The 20,757-nt window shown below is 43.4% G+C and overlaps 2 protein-coding genes across 2 annotated transcripts in view; one reads left to right on the forward strand and one right to left on the reverse strand.

Moving 5' to 3' along the window:
- Positions 1–284: 284 nt before the first annotated feature.
- Positions 285–14,463, forward strand: atp2a1l (ATPase sarcoplasmic/endoplasmic reticulum Ca2+ transporting 1, like). The gene is made up of 21 exons (XM_055921485.1): positions 285–562; positions 2,832–2,849; positions 3,548–3,630; positions 5,354–5,458; positions 6,009–6,147; positions 6,834–6,914; positions 7,219–7,304; positions 7,679–7,976; positions 8,265–8,431; positions 8,693–8,781; positions 8,970–9,072; positions 9,820–10,068; positions 10,307–10,525; positions 10,712–10,823; positions 11,394–11,620; positions 11,847–12,067; positions 12,405–12,607; positions 12,894–13,113; positions 13,393–13,510; positions 13,773–13,890; positions 14,419–14,463. Exons 1-21 carry the CDS (start codon positions 445–447, stop codon positions 14,421–14,423), a joined length of 2,979 nt encoding a protein of 992 aa, XP_055777460.1. The 5' UTR covers positions 285–444; the 3' UTR covers positions 14,424–14,463.
- Positions 14,464–15,869: 1,406 nt separating this feature from the next.
- Positions 15,870–20,757, reverse strand: part of sult1st6 (sulfotransferase family 1, cytosolic sulfotransferase 6) — a 35,515-nt gene continuing 30,627 nt past the window's right edge. The window contains exons 5-7 of the mRNA XM_055921519.1: positions 19,368–19,462; positions 18,100–18,280; positions 15,870–16,267 (exon numbers count right to left, since the gene is read on the reverse strand). Coding sequence (XP_055777494.1) covers positions 16,155–16,267; positions 18,100–18,280; positions 19,368–19,462 — 389 coding nt within the window. The 3' untranslated portion in view covers positions 15,870–16,154. The remainder of the gene's footprint in view (positions 16,268–18,099; positions 18,281–19,367; positions 19,463–20,757) is intronic.

Consider the following 20,757-nt stretch of genomic DNA (forward strand, 5'->3'; position numbering starts at 1 on the left):
TCTCCCCTATCCTTATTCCACTGACCATGCATGTTCCAAAAACAGTTCTTATTCCATGGTACACCCCCCCCCCCTCAACTCCATATCCCCCCACACACCCCCTTCCCCCCTCCTCCCCCAGGCCAAGTCCACAATTCCTGTCCAAGTCTACCAGCTTACCTCCCTATTACTCCACCTCGAGCCCCACCCTCATCATTCCATATCTCTCATGCTGGAATTTAGAGGCGTGTACCCGTGGGGTCCCCACCAATAGTGTGGCCGTGCTGATATAAAACCCTGCAGCAGTGTTTGCTTATTCGCCTTTCTGTCAGTCCAGCACTCCTGCTTGTGGAGGGGTCGAAAAAAGCCAAGGGACCAATACAAGTCCTAGCACCACACACAAAACAAGAAGGAGCAACACAACGAAAATCAAAAGAGCACGGCTAGACACAGCTAGTAGCAAGGATGGAGAACGCGCACACGAAGACGCCGGCAGAATGCCTGGCCTTCTTCGGGGTGAACATGGAAACTGGTCTCACCCCAGACCAAGTCAAGAAGAACCTGGCCAAGTATGGCCCCAATGGTGAGACCCACGGAGGGATGGAGGGGTGCATGAAGAAAGGGGAACATAGAAAAGAAATGGAAACTGACGGTAGAATAGACTAAGTGCAGTACAGCGGGCAGTGAGGTTCTGTGTTGGATTATTTTTTTTTTGAAAAGGGTTAGGTTAGTTGCCACAGGTGGTAGACATGGACATGCAGAGACGGAGAAGCAGAGACCTTTGGGGGCTTTGAAGAGCTATTTAAAGAGGAAAGGAAGCAGAGTGGGAGGCAGAGAGACGGGTGATGGCTCAAGAGTCTTCATAGGTAATATGCAGGGCGAGCATTTTATTTTATTTTTATTTAACCTTCATTTAACTAGGCAAGTCAGTTAAGAACAAATTCCTTATTTACAATGATGGCCTACCAAAAGGCCTGCGGGGACGGGGGCCTGGGATTAAACAAATTATATAAATACTATATAAATATAGGACAAAACAAACATCACAACAAGAGAGACAACACAACACTACATAACGAGAGACCTAAGACAACAACATAGCAAGGCAGAAACACATGACAACACAACATGGTAGCAATACAACATGATAGCAGCACAAAACATGGTACAAACATTATTGGGCACAGTCAACAGCACAAAGGGCCAGAAGGTAGAGACAACAATACATCACACAAAGCAGCCAAAACTGTCAGTACGAGTGTCCATAAATGAGTCTTTGAATGAAGAGATTAAGATAAAACTCCAGTTTGAGTGTTTGTTGCAGCTCGTTCCAGTCACTAGCTGCAGCGAACTGAAAAGAGGAGCAACCCAGGGATGTGTGTGCTTTGGGGACCTTTAACAGAATGTGACTGCCAGAACGGGTGTTGTATGTGGAGGATGAGGGCTGCAGTAGATATCTCAGATAGGGGGGAGTGAGGCCTAGAAGGGTTTTATAAATAAGCATCAACCAGTGGGTCTTGCGACGGGTTTACAGAGATGACCAGTTTACCGAGTAGTATAGATTGCAGTGATGTGTCCTATAAGGAGAATTGGTGGCAAATCTGATGGCCAAATGGTAAAGAACATCTAGCCGCTCGAGAGCACCCTTACCTGCGGATCTATAAATTATGTCTCCGTAATCTAGCATGGGTAGGATGGTCATCTGAAGCAGGGTTAGTTTGGCAGCTGGGCTGAAAGAGGAGCGATTACAATAGAGGAAACCAAGTCTAGATTTAACTAAGGGTAGAGAAAGCTTGTTGGACACTAGGAAAGCTTTGTGGTAGAGCATTTAAAACAAAATCTGAGGGGCCAGCTGAGTATAAGACTGTATCATCTGCATGTAAATAGAAGAGAGCTTCCTACTGCCTGAGCTATGTTTTTGATGTAAATTGAGAAGAGTGTGGGGCCTAGGATCGAGCCTTGGGGTACTCCCTTGGTGACAGGCAGTGGCTGAGACAGGACATTTTCTGACTTTATACACTGCACTCTAAAAGCATAATTGTTGTCCTAGTGCAGAGGGGGGGGGGGGGGGTTATCCTTAGATGGATAACAGGGATGTATGATATGAAATATGATCACTGAGTTGCTGATCATTGACCAATTACATGCAGCGTGAACTAGATAGACCAAGCTAGATGGTAGTCTGCTTCGATTAGGTCGCTGAAATGCCCACACCTTTTTGTGTTAATTTAACATTGCATAAGCTGGTCACAATTGCATTTCTGGCCACAGTTTGTTAATGATGATCATGCTTTTGTAGCAAACAAGTGTTTGATGAATAAGCAAGTGTATCAATACACTTACAGTAAAGACTACAATCAGCAACATGGTAATTGCTATTATCAGATAATTGTCCACAATTCCATGGGCTACATTTCAATGCATTTCTGGTTTATGGCTAGTTTATGGGCAATCCAAATGTTATGTTGAATTAGTGTGTTCTTCCAGATTTTAAGGCTTGTTGATACAAAGCAATAGTTAAAACACTGATATATTATTTATTGGATTTGTTGTACACTAAGACACTTTAAAGTACAGTTTAGCTAGGTCAGATGTTTGTTTTTGGTTCATCCAAAATGGTTGAAAGTAAATATAAAGAAATTCACCTGTGCTTTAAAATGTCTTAGGGTACAACAGATCCAATAAATAATGTATCAGTGTTTAACTATATTATATATCTGCCCAGTCCAAGTGGTGATGAACTAAGCTAAGTCTGACAAATCATACAATGTCATGCAATTTATTTTGTGCTAATATTGTTTTTTGGGTTCTGCCCACCTTCCCTTCCCTGCATCGTGATTGGCCAACCCCAGCACTGCCAGCTGAGGAGGGTAAGTGTTTTTTTTCACATCAACTGTCACTCATCTGAATTCACAAATAAGAAGCACATTGTGGAAATGTACCAACATTTATCAATATTATGTTTACTTTTTACACGTGATTCACATCATTTTAAAAATGACTACTGGCTTCAATTCAAAATAAAATCATCCTTTATCAGGTGTTAATTGTAACATGCAAGCAATCGTTTGATTGTTGAATTTCTTGCACATTATTGCATAATTCTCATACTCTTGTATAATCCTGGTAACTGAGCATCCACATTTATAGATGAAGGACTCCAAATCAATCAATACATGGGTAATTTCCCCTTTTTATATGATAATCACTTATTTGGGGTTGGAAATCAAGCAAAACATTACATACGTTATCTCTCTTACACAGCATTCGGCATAAGACGTATCTTGCCTCCAGACACTTAGACAAAAATAACAAATACACACAAATTCTCAGATCATTATTTAATAATACCTTTTTTTCTATCTCTCTCTCTCTCTCTCTCTCTCTCTCTCTCTCTCTCTCTCTCTCTCTCTCTCTCTCTCTCTCTCTCTCTCTCTCTCTCTCTCTCTCTCTCTCTCTCTCTCTCTCTCTCTCTCTCTCTCTCTCTCTCTCTTTCTCTCTCTCTCTCACTCTCTCTCTCTCTGTCTCTCTCTCTCTCTCTCTCTCTCTTTCTCTCCCTCCCTCTCAGGTAAGACCACCTGGGAGCTGATTGTGGAGCAGTTTGAGGATCTGTTGGTCAGAATCCTGCTGCTGGCTGCCTGCATCTCTTTTGTGAGTAAACAAAGGCTATGCTTGTATTATTTCATCCTGGTTATTTTGCTCACGATAATAGTAATAGTAGCCAAGAACACCTGTGAAATTATTTCAAGATGTTAATATCAAGTTTAATTTCCTTCCCTCCCCAGAGTGTGAAGAAAATACTTATTTCATATTTTTTTAGGAGGGGGACCACCCATCATACACACTCATACTTAATCTACACATTTTTTGTTTAAGACCCTTAATTGATATCAAACAGCTGTGACAGTGGCACTTAAAGTTGTAGGCCTACACCTGTAACCCAAACCACTGGCTTGAAGGATGATCCTGCATATCACTGCTTTGGCATTGCCGTCTTGTCACTTTATCAAACAACTTGTACCTTCTCTTGGCACTCCAAGTCCCCTTCCCTCTTAAAATATATTTTTGAACAGGAGAACTTGGGGTGGGGGTACATTGAACAGGACAAATATAAGCACCCCCTATTTGATCTTGAGAGGGGTGGTTGGAGGTGTATTAATTCCTACCACACGCTTTCCACCCCTTTGGGCAGCTGTCAGGATGGCCTTAGAAGGCGAATATTGAGGAGCGGGTGAGAGACGGGGGGTGCAAGGAGTAAGGGGGGGTCGAGGGGGTAATGATTTATTTTAAGAAAGACTCAAGCCAGGGAAGAGAAACTGTATCCTTCGGGAAAAGGTCAGGTCCGATGGAAGGAACGATGGGCTTCCACAGAAAGAGGTAGAGAAGGTTGAAGTGGATACTGTAGGAGCATGGAGTTATGAGACATGGAGATCAAGTGTACAGGGATTGTGTCATTATTGTGAAATACAGCAAACTGGAGCACTAAACTGTAAACTGGAGCGGTTGCTTAACTTTAGACAACAGCTGAACAACATCAACACAATTTAAGATTTTTTTTTGACACAGCCAGCTGATTCGGTGTCTACCCATTAAAGTGTTGGGAGCATATATAGAGTGGGCGACTATTTTTAAAATATTTTGACATAGATTTACTATTCCAAAATTGCAAATGCACAAATGCTACATTTCAAATGCATAAAACATACGATTTACACAATTCAAACATTTTCGCACACTGCATTTATAAATTAATTAACAAAATGCAAGTTAAGTAGGTCTATTTCTCAACCTGTAACAGTTTTGTCTCCTGTTGTTGTGCCCATGGACACTAGCATTGAGTCTGTGTAAGGGTATCAGACAGTAAACAGACTAAATTAGAACAGTGATGGAACAAACACATGAAACCATTTTCTAAATGCCTGATAGTACCCTGCAGTGCCCTCTGAACACTGCTTATTCACAATCATCCGAAACATCCTCACAGCTTCCCTACGGCTTTTAAGCCAAGGGCTTCCCTCTGGGGAATTGTCATGTCCTAAAATCCATGACATCATTATAAACATGTGTAAACCATATATAAATCAACAAAAACCTACAGACAACCACAGACTATCAAATAGCCCATAGAAATTCTTTGCTTTGCAGCAGATTCAGAATCAGACAACTTTATTGCCATGCCGCAAATGTTACTAGGAATTTATTTTGATGTTTTACACAAAACCACTGTATCAGATAATAATTGCATTGATTTAACGTTGATTTAACTGTGATCAAACACGGTTTCTCCTACAGACAGTGTGACTGTATGCTATGATGCAAATGCTGACACCAAATGCTAACCATTTTCCGCTGTTGTCCACCTGTTTGTGCTCAGGTGCTGGCTTGGTTTGAGGAAGGCGAGGAGACCGTCACCGCCTTTGTCGAGCCCTTCGTCATCCTTCTCATCCTCATCGCTAACGCTGTTGTTGGAGTGTGGCAGGTCAGTCGTGTTGACAGACACACGTACACGTTGAGCAATGATACATACCCGCAGCTGTGATGACCTATAGCATGTGGGTTGGTGACATCGTGCACGTGGGTTAGGGTTACTGAGAAAGAGCAGTTTGCTCAATTGAAACAGAATTACTTTTGGACACCAGTGAGAATGACAGCCGGGTCAGGCATGTTTTGAGTAATAACAAGCAAACAGACAGCCACCTGCAGTATTGACTGTGGCTCTGTTAGTTGTGACTGTAACATGGTCTATTTCCTTAACATTTCTAACAGTTGTGTTGTCTGGAGTTGTGTTTATGAGTTAGGGCTATATGTTATGACTAGGTGTATAGTTATGCCTGTATTTAATGACTAGGTGTTTGTATTGTCTGTGGGTACGTCAGTGTTGACTGCAGTCCTGTTAACTTGGTGTTTGTATTGACTGTAGTTGTGTTAGAGTTGAAAGTGGGTGTTTGTATTGACTGTAGTTGTGTTAGAGTTGAAAGTGGGTGTTTGTATTGACTGTAGTTGCACGCGTGTCTGGTTGTCTGCCACAGGAGCGCAATGCTGAGGACGCCATCGAAGCTCTGAAGGAATACGAGCCTGAGATGGGCAAAGTCTTCCGTACTGACAGGAAGAGCGTGCAGAAGATCAAGGCCAACGTGATGGTTCCTGGTGATATTGTGGAGGTGTCCGGTGAGAGACCCATCTTTCTCTTAACGACCTATATTTTTATTCTGTAATTTCTTGTACAACGTTTTAAAGACCTAGGGACACCTAGACTACAGACTCATGCTGCAAATTAGCGCAAGCTAAAGCATGATGGGACAATTCATCTGACTGTGTCTGTCCCCCCCTAACAAATACATGTATTTTATTATCGCTTACCCGTTCAAATGTTTTCCTTCCTTTTTTAGCACTTTGGGCGTTAAGTGGCTTTATTGTGTAAACTGTTGAGAAAGAAAGTTAGGTACCCACAGAGTGTATATTTGAGAGGATTCTCAAGAGCAGGACATACGAGTGCAAGATGGAGGGGAGATGGGGAGGCCTCTTACCCATATAAGGCAGCGAGAGGGAGGGAAGGAGGGAGGGGGCAAACGGCTGTGAAAACATGCTGAGGGAAGGAAAACAAAATCTTGGGTATAAATACCCCCCTACCACCTGCCAAACCTCTTCTCCCCTTCTTGCCCTCTCTCTCTCTCTCTCTCCCCGCTCTCCCATAACCCACTGGTGTTCATTCATCATAGTACACCTGTTGCCCTTCAAGTCAGTCATTTCTATGGCATTCCTATGGCTTATTCTGATTGGTTAGTGTATAATGTGTCAGTTGAGGTTAAGCATGCATACTTATCTCTCCCCCCCCCCCTCCTCCCCTTCCCCAGTCGGTGACAAAGTCCCCGCTGACATCAGGATTGTTGCCATCCGTTCCACCACTCTCCGCATTGACCAGTCCATTCTTACTGGTAAGGATCCTTACACACAGAACATAACATAACGTGTCTGCAACTGGCAGCCCAGGGGCCAAATCCTACTATATAATACATAACATGTTGTTTTAACTATGCAGGAACTAAAACAACGATACACAGTTACATTATTAAAAATCATTACGGATAAAGAACACAATCAAGTCGAAAGACCTATTTACATTGTAGTCCTATAAGAAATGTGAGAAAGGGTGCTTTTTACACCTGTAAGGCATTGTCTTGCATACTGTTTTCTTGTTATGTGTCCTCTCGTTGACCATTGTCTGTGGGTCCCCCTCAGGTGAGTCCGTCAGTGTGATCAAGCATACTGAACCTGTCCCCGACCCCAGAGCCGTCAACCAGGACAAGAAGAACATGCTTTTCTCTGTAAGTACCCCTCCATCTCCCCTTCCCTCCATACCTCTATCTCTCTATTCTATTCTCCCCTCCATCACTACATCCTTCGTTTCTTCCCGACCTGCCTCCATCCTTTTTCTACACCTCTATCCCTCACTCTGGCCCTCAGTCTTTCCCTCTCTTTCGTAACACACCCTCTAGCGTTCTCTATTCATGACTAGTAAACGTTTCTTAATCATCTTAGTTGAACAGAAGGCCTACAGTAGTGTATAACAGTTTGCAACAGGGTGTACAGTGTGAAATAGTGTATAACCATATAAAAAAAATTAAAAACATTGTACACTAAATTCTACGTTATTTTCTCACGGTCTATCCTCCACCACTTCCACCTCTACCAACCACAGGGCACCAACGTCGCTGCCGGCAGGGCCATTGGCGTGGTTGTGGCTACCGGCGTCTCCACCGAGATTGGCAAGATCCGCGACCAAATGGTCGCCACCGAGCAAGAGAAGACCCCCCTGCAGGCCAAGCTGGATGAGTTCGGCGAACAGCTGTCCAAGGTCATCTCCCTGATCTGTGTTGCCGTGTGGGCGATCAACATTGGCCACTTCAACGATCCCGTCCATGGAGGTTCCTGGATCCGTGGTGCCGTCTATTACTTCAAGATCGCCATTGCCCTGGCTGTGGCCGCCATACCCGAGGGTGAGGGAGAGAGGGACGGAGGGAGGGAAGGATGGATAGGGAAAAGAGAGATGTCATGGGGAGGGGAAGGGGGCATGAATGTGTGTGTTTGGAGGAGAGATGGGTTGTGCGGTGTATGTGCGTGTCCGTGTATGTGTGTCTTTGTGTGTACTTTTGGTCAGGTATGTGCGGTTCACACAATGCTCGTTGTTTGTGATATTCCATTGTGACTAAATGCACACTATGTTATTCTCACTATATCACTACTATTTGATTTACTCATGGTTTCGACTATCGTCTCTCTACCAGGTTTGCCCGCTGTCATCACTACCTGCCTGGCTCTCGGTACCCGCCGTATGGCCAAGAAGAACGCCATTGTCCGCTCTCTGCCCTCTGTGGAGACCCTGGGTTGCACCTCCGTCATCTGCTCTGACAAGACCGGAACCCTGACCACCAACCAGATGTGTGTGACCAAGGTGGGTGCTGCACAGAACATAACGTGTCTGCAACTGGCAGCCCAGGGGCCAAATCCGGACCGATTTAATGTGGCTTGCCAAGGTTGTCTTAGTAGAAACATACAGACACATTTGTACACAGACACACATTTCACTGGGACATTGGGCAGCATATTGTTCACTATGTGACCAATTTGGGCACATTCAGACACTTGACAGACTCACGCACATACACAAACTGAACAGTAATTTCACAACTTCCCTTTGTTTCTTCCTCTCCAGATGTTCATCATCAAGAATGTCGATGGCGACCATGTCAACCTGGACATGTTCGACATCTCCGGCTCCAAGTACACCCCCGAGGGAGAGGTGTAAGTAGTCCCATTTCTGTGGCAACCAGTGTTAACTTTACGACATAGGTACCATTCAAGCTACTGAGCCTCACATGACAATTATGTGAACGCATATTCTCTTTATTCCCTTTTTTCTCTATTCTCCCTATATCTTCCTTCTCTATTCTCCCTTTTTCTTCCACCTCTCTATCTCTTCTCTCTCTTAGCTCCCAGGGAGGTGCTAAGACCCCCTGCGGATCCTATGATGGCCTTGTTGAGCTGGCAACCATCAGCGCCCTGTGCAATGACTCCTCTCTGGACTACAACGATGTAATGAATTGATTTGTTTGTTATTTATTTATCACACTAGTAGGCATTCCATCCATCATTCCATCCATCAATAGTTCAGTTTTCCCATCAAGTTTTCCCATCAAGTTTCCCATCATTTTCTTCTGTAGTCCCCTAAACACAGATAAAACAACATGGCTAACACATATTTATGCTCTGACAAAGTCACTGTGACAAAGCTTTGACTTTTGTTGTTTAGTTGTCACATACAGCGGATAGGTGCAGTGAAATTTGTTGTTTTACAGCAGGGGTGTCAAACTCATTCCACGGAGGGCCTAGTGTCTGCAGGTTTTTGGTTTTTCCTTTCAATAAAGCCCTAGACAACCAGGTGTGGGGAGTTCCTAACTAATTAGTGATGTTAATTCATCAATCAAGTACAAGGGAGGAGCGAAAACCCGCAGACACTCGGCCCCCCGTGGAATGAGTTTGACACCTGTGTTTTACAGGGTCAGCCATAGAAGTACGGCACCCCGGGAGCAAATTAGGGTTAAGTGCCTTTCTCAAGGGCACATTGACAGATTTTTCACCTTGTCAGCTCGCGTATTCAAACCACAACCTTTTTCCGCTTGGCAACTGAAATGTACTCCCTGCAGTCATGTCGAACATACCATCATAATAACATGTTTTATGATTACGAAGGTGATCCCGTTGCTGTAGATTCTACCCTCTGCCTCTTCTTAACCTCTTTTCTCTGACACTTTTATCTCTACTTATCTCCCTTCCCTCCAGGCCAAGAAGATCTACGAGAAAGTGGGCGAGGCCACCGAGACTGCCATGTGCTGCCTGGTTGAAAAGATGAACGTGTTCAACTCCAAAGTTACAGGCCTCTCCAAGCCTGATAGAGCCAATGCCTGTTGTGCTGTGATCAAGCAGCTGATGAAGAAGGAATTCACCCTGGAGTTCTCCCGTGACAGGAAGTCCATGTCTGTGTACTGCACCCCCGCCAAGGGCGATGGTGGAGCTAAGATGTTTGTGAAGGTCAGCTCCTCTCTCTCTCTCCACTTTCTAGCTCTCTTCTTCTAGTCCTCTTCCTCTAATGCTGTTGTGTCAAACATGGGCTTATGCCTTATTGTTCCGTTGCAAGTAGTTTATTACCCACTAAATTATAGTCTCTCAACAGTTCTACTGACAGCTGTATTTTCAAAGCAAAGGAAGGAGTTTGATTTGGTCCCTTTGTGAAAACCCAACCTCTCTCCATTTCCTCCTCACTCAATAGGGTGCCCCCGAGGGTGTGATTGACAGATGTGCCTATGTTCGCGTTGGCACCACCCGCATTCCCCTGACTAGCGCCGTCAAGGACAAGATTTTGGCTGTGATCAAGGAATGGGGTTGCGGCCGCGATACCCTGCGTTGCCTGGCCCTTGCCACCCGTGACACCCCCCTGAAAGTCGAGGAGATGAAGCTTGAGGATGCCACCAAGTTCATTGATTACGAGGTGAGGAAGAAATATTTCCCTCTGTAGATAGATGGGTGGACAGCAGGATGGATAGATGAGAGGATGGGATGGATACATGGACAGATACATGGATGGACACCTTTTTTGGGATGGATGTCTAGCCAGGTATATCCAAGTTGGTTTTGACTCATCCTCACCTTTCTCCCTCACTCCTCTCGTCCCCAGACTGACCTGACCTTCGTTGGCTGCGTTGGTATGCTGGATCCCCCGAGGAAGGAGGTTACGCCCGCCATTCTGTTATGCAAAGCTGCTGGAATCCGCGTCATCATGATCACTGGTTAGTGTACCACTACCTCCTCTCTAGCACCCATTCCCAATACAGACCATCTTCCTTTACAAAGTAATTGTGTATATGTTTCCTTTATCTATGAGTTTGATCTAGTTTGTGTCGTCTGTTTCTAAGTAAATATTATTATCTCCTGTGATTTTGATCTAGTTTGTGTCGTGTCCGATCTTCAGTACATATTATACTTGTCTGTTTTTTTGCTTCTGTGTTGAAAGTGTTGTTGCATCCACAATGGTTTTTGTTGTGTCTGTGCTATCACGTGTCTATTGTGTTTATATCTCTGTGTACATAGACGTCTGTATTCCACGTTATATTAACATGTTTTTTGTTGTCACATATTACCTGGGGTTGAATTGGAGAGAAAACATTTTTTTTACTGTAAAATTACTGTAAAAAACAACAACTGTAAACTCACCAGTAATTCAACTAAAATGTCAAAATGAGTTTCACGTTGAAAATGCAGTTCCCCTTCAATTCCGCCCCTGCTCATTATTACTGCACAGTACATCTTTCTCTTTATCCTTCATCTGATTGGCTAATGTCACCCTTCAACTCCCTCAGGTGACAACAAGGGAACCGCCGTGGCCATCTGCCGTCGTATTGGCATCTTCACAGAGGATGAGGATGTGACCGGAAAGGCCTTCACTGGCCGTGAGTTCGACGACCTGCCCTCATTTGAGTTGCAAAGCGATGCTGTCAGGAAGGCTAGCTGCTACGCCCGTGTAGAGCCATCCCATAAGTCCAAGATCGTTGGGTTTCTGCAGGGCCAAGACGAGATTACTGCCATGGTGAGGCCAAGACATATGTGTAGATACACATGCTATATACTATAAAATACACAAGTCTTCAAACATTTGATAGTAGTTCAAGTGAATCCAAAAGTTCCCCCCAAATCCCTGTAATGTAACTGATAGTGCACTGGAAGTGATAGTGTTCCTCCAGCGATCTTTGAACGACTGACTTGTAAATGCACCACTTCGACTGACACTCTCTCTCTTCCTCCCTTGAAACCAGACCGGTGATGGTGTGAACGATGCCCCTGCCCTAAAGAAGGCCGAGATCGGCATCGCCATGGGCTCTGGCACTGCCGTTGCCAAGTCTGCCTCTGAGATGGTCCTGGCTGACGACAACTTCTCTTCCATCGTGTCCGCCGTCGAGGAGGGCCGCGCCATCTACAACAACATGAAGCAGTTCATCCGCTACCTCATCTCCTCCAACGTTGGTGAGGTCGTCTGGTGAGTGTTCCGTCCATACGGGACGGACTGGGTTCGAACCCTGGGCTCTCTGATACTGTGTTAGCCCATCGAGCTAAAAACCTATGTATTAGGTCGTCTGGTGAGTGTTCGTATGGAACCAACTTTTGAACCCGGGCTCTCAGATTGTGTTAGCCCATCAAGCTAAAGCTTAGGCATTAGCTTAGGGACCTAACTTCTCTCCTCCTTGTCCTCCCCATCCCTCCAACTGTAGTCTGCTTTCATCTATTATTCTCTGGGATTTGTACTTTTTTTAACTTGTAACCACTTGTAAAATCTAAATCAATCAATCCACCTTTTCTTCCCTTCACTCATTCAGTATCTTCCTGACTGCTGCCCTGGGTCTGCCCGAGGCTCTTATCCCCGTCCAGCTGCTGTGGGTCAACCTGGTGACTGATGGTCTGCCTGCCACCGCCCTGGGCTTCAACCCCCCCGACCTGGACATCATGGGCCGCCGCCCCCGTTCCGCCAAGGAGCCCCTGATCTCTGGCTGGCTGTTCTTCAGATACATGGTCATTGGAGGTAAGTGTGGAAGAATAGGACAGGGGAACTATCTGTTTATGTCCCAAATGACAACCTATTCCCTTCAAAGTGCACTATTTTTGTCCTGGGCCAATAAGGTTTGCACTATATAGGGAATGTGGGCCCTGGTCAAAAGTAGTGCACTATGAAGGGAATAGGGTGCCATTTAGGACATATCCCCTGTCTGCTTTGAATTAGTAGGGTCCTGTAAGGGCTGGTTGAACACCACCAAGGTGTTCACCACCTGAGTCTGTGTCTGACGGTAAGTCTCTTTGGTCCGCACCAGGATATGTCGGTGCCGCCACTGTCGCAGCTGCCGTCTGGTGGTTCATGTACGATCCCACCGGCCCCGGAGTCACCTTCCACCAGCTGTCCCACTTCATGCAGTGCCACGGCGAGAACGAAGACTTCACCGGCATTGCATGCAAGGTGTTCGAGGCCTCTCCCCCTATGACGATGGCTCTGTCCGTGCTGGTCACCATTGAGATGTCCAATGCCCTCAACAGGTCAGACGCAGAATGCACACGCACAGGCACATGCACAGACACACACTCATACACATACAGATGCAAGAGCACACACACACACACACACACGCACACACACACACACACACACACACACACACACACACACACACACACACACACACACACACACACACACACACACACACAGATGCAAGAGCACGGACACACAAGCACACGCAGAGGCATGCACTCGCGTACACACACACACTAATCATGTGATGTTAAATTGTCTCCTTTAACCCCCCTCCCTTACAGCTTGTCTGAGAACCAGTCTCTGGTGCGCATGCCCCCATGGAGCAACTTGTGGCTGGTTGGAGCCATGGCTCTTTCCATGTCCCTTCACTTCATGATCATCTACGTCGACCCCCTGCCCGTAAGTACTGTCACTGTGGAAAAGGTCTCATCACAGTCCTCTGTCACCGTGGAAATGGTCTCATCACAGTCCTCTGTCACTGTGGAAATGGTCCCATCACAGTCCTCTGTCACTGTGGAAATGGTCCCATCATATGCTTATATGCTTAATAAATTTGACATTTATATTGCTCAGAAGACACTACTGAGTATTTTCTGTCAGTAGTTTGTCAGTTGTTCTTCCCTAACAACCCTGTGTTCTTCTCTTCCCTTCTCCCGCCCAGATGGTCTTCAAGTTGACTCACTTGAACGTGGAGCAATGGTTGATTGTTCTGAAACTCTCTTTCCCTGTTATCCTGATTGACGAGGTGTTGAAGTTTGTCGCCCGTAACTACCTGGAGAGTAAGTGTGCCTCTGAACACACACACACACACAAACACACCTTTACCATTGTAACCAAATGATGATATTCTATCCTTGTATTTGCAAGCAATTCTGCTTCTAAAGTACTTTGAATAACAGTTATACCCCAGCAGTTCTACTGTATAACATTCCTTGTTCTCCATTTGAATAACAGCTTCGATAAAAATCTTAAATGAATTCCTTCTTATATTCACCCTGGTTATCTTTTATTTGGTATGAAATGAATAATCCTTCCATCTGGTTAAGACAATGTGTATCATAATGTTAATGCTTGTTTAATAACCTCTTCTAAATGTCTCTCTCAATTGTTTCAATCATTTTATCACCGGCTCTCACTGCCTTCATTTCTTCTGTATCTCTATACTCCGCTCTCTCTTTCTCTAACTCCCCGTATTCCTTCTTCCTATCTTCATACTCGCTCTCACCTCTCTCTCTCATTCTCTTTTATTTAATCATATAACTCCACCGTTTCATTCCTCAATAACACGTTGAATCATCTTTTTACAGACTAATCCTGCCTATCACCCACCATTAGCCTGTAACCACAGCAAGGTATCCCACCAACTGCATCGCTAGCGGTTCTCTCTTTGTGTGTATGTCATTGTGTTTATGTCAGGAGAGTGTGTGTACATGTGCAAAGTGAATCTGTGTTTTACAACCTGCCCAAGTTGCGTCGTTTTCAGTCTTTCCGGGGATCTCTAGCCTATATGCTCAAACGTGTGTGGACATGCTACTTCTGTATTGTATCTGTACTGCTCTGTATTCTGCTGGTCTGGTTTATGAATGTTGTTTTCCACTGTTATACGTATAATTCGTATCAGTGATGTATCAGTAGGCTTTGGGGATTTGTCCCAGATCTGTTTGTGCTGTGTAGCCAACTTGTATGGTTGTTACATGGAAGTTAGTTATACAGCACATACCAGGATAACGTGAATCATGTCCTGTTGTTTGTTGCTGTTGTGAGTTGTCTAGATGCTTCGGCATTGGCGTGTGGGGGGGGGGGGGGGGGGGGGGGGGGGTCTGAGTCTGAGGGGGTAGATGTTTGACGCAGTAACTGTTGTTGCCATTTACATTTGTAATATGAGCTATTATTCGATAAAAGTGTGATATATTTTTGCTCAATATACTGTACCTCTGCAGTAAATAACCATATTGTAACATTTACAGATCCTATACTAATAATATTGCATAGAAATCTTTATAGATTTATAAATTACAAGAAAGTCTAGTATATAGCTATTGTAGTATTATAGCTATTGTGATAATACTACAATGGTTGAAATAACATGGCCATTATAGTTTCATTACATATTACATAGCTCTGCTGCTAATTTCATCAGCTTTCATTTTAAACTAACATTGCAGTTATCTCTTTCCCTCTGATTTCCTGCTTTTCTTCTTTCACTCTAGAAAAAATAGAAATCTAGAAGAAGAGGAATTACTGAGGTGGAGAAAGGGAGGACAAGGAGGAGAAGATTGAAAAAGATGACTATCACAACCAATGAATGAGGAGCTCTTGTGAGCCAACCAATAGAACAGAGGGGAAAGTCAACGAGAAAAAAAATAAACAATTTTAAAAATGCACATAAAACAACCTCTGTATATGGAAAGAGATTAAATTGGATTGGGGTTTTACTCCACCAAAACAATATTCAAATATTTAAGATTTTATTCATAGAAATAATGTATTAAAAAGAGATTTTTTGTTAAACTTGGATACTCTTGACTGTTGTTTTTTTTGTTCAGTTTCTCCACCACAATCCAACTTGTGTTACATTTCTCTACTACTCATTACTTTATCCGGGTCTTTGCCCCTATGTGCTCTACATCAGTCCAATGTAGGAGAGAAGTACTGTGCTTGAAGGTTGTCCATGACAACAAACAAAGGACAAGTTCACTCACAACAATAAGGTATTATATCTTTACCATTAATTAAAAAGTGATCACAACAACTGATGCATTGTGAAGCACATTTTATTGACTATTTTTTAACAACGGGCTGATTTTCAAGACATAAAATCAATGGTTCACTCTCAACAGTACATCTGCATAAGCGGACAAACATTCAAATCAACGATCTACATCTAAGCAATATTGGAGTGTGTTGTGTGTTTTGATACTTTCCTTTGGCTTCTCACAAATCCCACAACATTGGAAAATGTTCAACTGGTAGTGATTCCGACCTCGTATGGTAAAAGTCTGCCCAGTTGCATTGTGTTGGAAATACAGAGAGGAAAATCCCACTAGATGTCAGTCCGGAAAGGGATGTCAGCATCCTTCATTTTTCTTTCGTAGTCTTCATCAAACAGTTGTGCCTGGGCAGGGGAGAAATGATTGGTCCAATCACCTACTACACCTGAAAGAAAACAAGAAGAGGTTGAGATTGAGTCATTCCAACACACTCAGATACTGAAATACTAAATATCCTGAAATAGTCAAGACACTGAAATAGTTAATGTACCGAAATATACTGAAATAGTCAATATACGTGCTGAGAAAAACTTGTTCCAAGAATCAGGCAGAACTCATTTATCAGCAATAAGAGTTTATTCAAGCAATTGCAGGGAAGCTTACCCTCCAGATGAAACCGGAGAGTAACATAAAAATGTAAAATGACACAGTAATTTATATACTTCACCTACACAAAGAATTGCTTACCCCTCCAAGGGGGAGGTAAGTTTACATGAGAGATAAGGGGTACTTTACTCCTTTAAAGCATTATACAAACAAAAGCAGGTTCTAACCAGTTCTCACAGCCTATGTGTCTAAAATAGGGGAGTGATAAGAACTTTCGAGCCTAAACAGACTGGAAGTCAGCCTGGTTGGGCCGTTGGTGCACCAAAGATAAGAAGCCAATAACAAATCACTCTTTTGTGCAGTGTATGAAGAGGTTATTGGACAGTTGAAGTACAAATACCAGTGAATACTACATATAGTACTATTCAACTCAAGCATTTACATACATTAGACTGTAACAAAAACATTTTGCCCCATCATACTGAAATAGTCAATGTATTGATTGAGTGCATTTACTCCAATAAACAACTGTCCAAGGTAGTTAATACATAACATGCTCAGAGTAACTATAGAGAGAAATGGTAATGGCGTCTTTTTGTAGCCACTAACTCCGCCATGGTTAGTTGGACAAAGCCTATGGAGAAAATGAATGGCGTTTTGGATAAACGCTGAAAATAAGGTCTGTGTTTTGTTCTATGAGATAATATTCATCAGCTAATGTCACTTTTTGGGAATTTTGAAAAATGTATGTAATTAAAGAAAAAACAAAGCACATAAAGGCTTCATAATAATTCATAAAGGTCAAGTTAACTGACTATGATCTCATAGAACTAAACTTGTAAGATCTCCTAAGCCTGTGTTAACCTCAGACCTTATTTTCTGAATTTATTATTCTTTTTCCATTAATTTTTCCTATACGGATGGCTGAACTGGGGGGCCAGGACCGAGTTTGGGAAACCCTAGACTAGACGTGACATAGTAAACCAAAAAATCTGGGACACTCAAATTAGTATGATATGTTACGTTTGGTATGGTTATATAAGACAGAAGGTTAGTTAAGGCAAAAATGACAGGAGGGGGGATGGATAGGCGTATAACGCAAAACTCTAACAGCCCAAAGGGAGGGTGGGTGGTTGGTTGGTTGGTTGGTTGGAGGATGGGTGGGTGGGCGTACAACGCGAACGCCTAGCAACACAAAGGTTGAGTGTTCCAATCTCATCACAGACAACTTTAGCAGTTCAGCTAATTAGCAACTTTGCAACCAGTTATTACTTTTTAGCTACTTTGCAACTACTTGGCATGTTAACTAACCCTTCCCTTAACCTACCATTTAACTTAACCCTAACCCACCTAACGTTAGCCACCTAGCTAATGTTAGCCACCTAGCCACCTAGATAACGTTAGCCACAACAAATTGGAATTTGTAACATAGCATACATATTGCAAATTCGTAAAAAAATATTGTACAAATTGCAATTTGTAACATATCATACAAAATGGATGACGGACAACCACAAATTAATTCATACTATACCAAACATAACATATAATACTAATTTGAGTGTCCCAGATTTTCGTTTACTATGTTACGTCTACCCCTGAGTTCAGGTTGATCTGCCACGGACTCAGATAAGTCACATATGTATTAATAGTAGATAGAAGGAAGCAGACCTTTTCTCATGAAGGGGGAGATGGACTGGTCAAAGACTGGTTTGGGGATAAAGGAGTAGTTGGCCATCGGGTTCTCCTTCATGGTCTTAAAGGAGGTCAGCTCCACAATGCGGCTGATGACATCATCAGCGAGCGACAGATCAAGGTAGCGCATGATGCGCTCCACTTCTCGTTGAGGATTCTGTGAGGAAGACAAAAAATGAGTATTTAGCTGGAATACGTGGGGGGGATAGTACCCGCAAAACACCAGTCTCAACGTCGACAGTGAAGAGGCTACTCCAGGATGCTGGCCTTCTAGGCAGAGTTCCTCTGTCCAGAGTTGGTGTTCTTTTGCCCATCTTAATGTTTTCTTTTTATTGGCCAGTCAGAGATATAGCTTTTTCTTTGTAACTCTGCCTAGAAGGCCAGCATCCCGAAGTCGCCTCTTTACTGTTGACGTTGAGACTGGTGTTTTGCGGGTACTATTTAATGAAGCTACCAGTTGAGGACTTGTGAGGCAAAGTTCTCAAACTAGACACTCTAATGTACTTGTCCTCTTGCTCAGTTGTGCACCAGGGCCTCCCACTCTTCTTCTATTCTGGTTAGAGCCAGTTTGCGCTGTTCTGTGAAGGGAGTAGTACACGTCGTTGTACAAGATTTTCAGTTTCTTGGCAATTTCTGGCATGGAATTGCCTTAATTTCTCAGAACAAGAATAGACTGACGAGTTTCAGAAGAAAGGTCTTTGTTTCTGGCCATCTTGAGCCAGTAATCAAACCCACAAATGCTGATGCCGCAGATGCTCAACTAGTCTAAAGAAGGCCAGTTTTATTGCTTCTTTAATCAGAACAACAGTTTTCAGCTGTGCTAACATAATTGCAAAAGGGTGTCCTAATGATCAATTAGCATTTTAAAATGATAAACTTGGATTAGCTAACACAATGTGCCATTGGAACACAGGAGTGATGGTTGCTGATAATGGGCCTCTGTACGCCTATCGGGCATATTCTGACCTTGAATTTAAGCATGGGGAAACGCATGTGCCAGCCAGGTCCACTTTTGGGGTGGAGATCATAGAAATGGAGGTGTGGCAGAGATGTGTTTACAGATAAGAGAATTCTGACCCTGGCTTCCCACATAAATCGACCACCTTTACGAGAGAGAAAAGCTATACATTTATAAATTACAGTGCTGGTTATAAACTGTATATGTGCAAGTTTTTGTGTTGTGTGCTTCTCTATGTGTGCACCTACATCCGTGTGTGGGGACATTTGGTGCAGCTCTCCCCTACCTCTTTCATGTCTTCATAGAAAATGTAGAGTATATTCCTCTTCTCTCGTTCCTCCCAGTAACCCTTCACATGGTCGTACCAGGACCCCCATGCCACTGAGGGAGAGTACAATACACAGGTTAACCACTGACACTCAAAACCAACCAACTCTCATTCTATCAGCATTTACATTAGCACTATCATAAAAGTATTCTGTCTCCATGACAAACACAGGCTAGAATTATTTTTCAGAAAAGGCATATTATTTTCTATGAACTGTTCGTGCAGGAGAAGCTGGGTCCCATGCCGCTGATTAACATTGCGCACCGCACGGGTCCTCTACGGAACGGATCTCGGTGTACGATTGTATGGACCAAAGCTTTAAAGTTAAGCGGCAAATTGTTTGCCTTGCAGCAGAATCCAGGGGTCTGACCTATGCAGGGATGAGGGTCAGCATCTATCCAGGGCTGAGTGACCAATTAAATTAATCGTGTAACAATTACCTCATTAGGAATTTGGGGCCACCACGGGAGAAGTTGTTTAACAAGTTACCATCTCCCGAATTAACTCTAGAAGATATATAGATATCTCTTACATCAATAACAGTCACTTATTAATCATTACCTCATATCAGTCTCATTCTGAATGTTGCAGACTTCTTGAATCCGCAAGAACCCCAGCCTTTCTGATTATTCAGTACTACACAAATGTATTTAATCATTTATTTACTAACTAAATAAATAATAACACAGAATACACATACACACTTACGTGAGACAAACGTCCCTAGTGGACTGACAAGATATGACAGCTTGTTACACATATGGAGAGGGAGGGGTAGATAAAGAGAAGGAGAGACAAAGAGAGTCAAACTTATCGTACATTTGGAAACTACCCTCAAAGTAATAATAACACTTTGCTCATGAACCACCGCCCGTTTGGGGTAAGGAATGTAATGTATTTACGTGTAGATGTCTTTATCCTTTGTCTCTCTGAAACCAATCGATCCTTCTATGGGAAGTTGCTCGATGGGTGTAAGGCTCTGGTTGTCTACCAGAGGTCCCAATGTCCTTCTTAGTTGTTCTGGGTTGTAGTGGATGTTTCTTCAGATACACCAATTATTGTCTGAGATAGGATCTTCTCCTTCCTTTCTCGGATAGATAATCAAGTTCTAGATCCCTTTACATGCACAGCTGCAGACTGTCAAATGTTCTGGTCTAGTCTTCATCTTCTTCACTCGTGTTGAGAGTTTCAGAGTTTCTAACCATTTCAACGTGTGGCCAAAGCTCCACGCTTTTCTGGTCTGATAGGTGAGGTTATCTTCTCACCTCATGTTGAGTCTTAGTTCCAACCATTCGTAATGTTTAGCTCACGCTGTCTGTATGCTGGTCAGAATATGTTCATTTTTAGA

Source organism: Salvelinus fontinalis, chromosome 1, assembly GCF_029448725.1.
Source record: "Salvelinus fontinalis isolate EN_2023a chromosome 1, ASM2944872v1, whole genome shotgun sequence".
Taxonomy (NCBI): Eukaryota; Metazoa; Chordata; class Actinopteri; order Salmoniformes; family Salmonidae; genus Salvelinus; species Salvelinus fontinalis.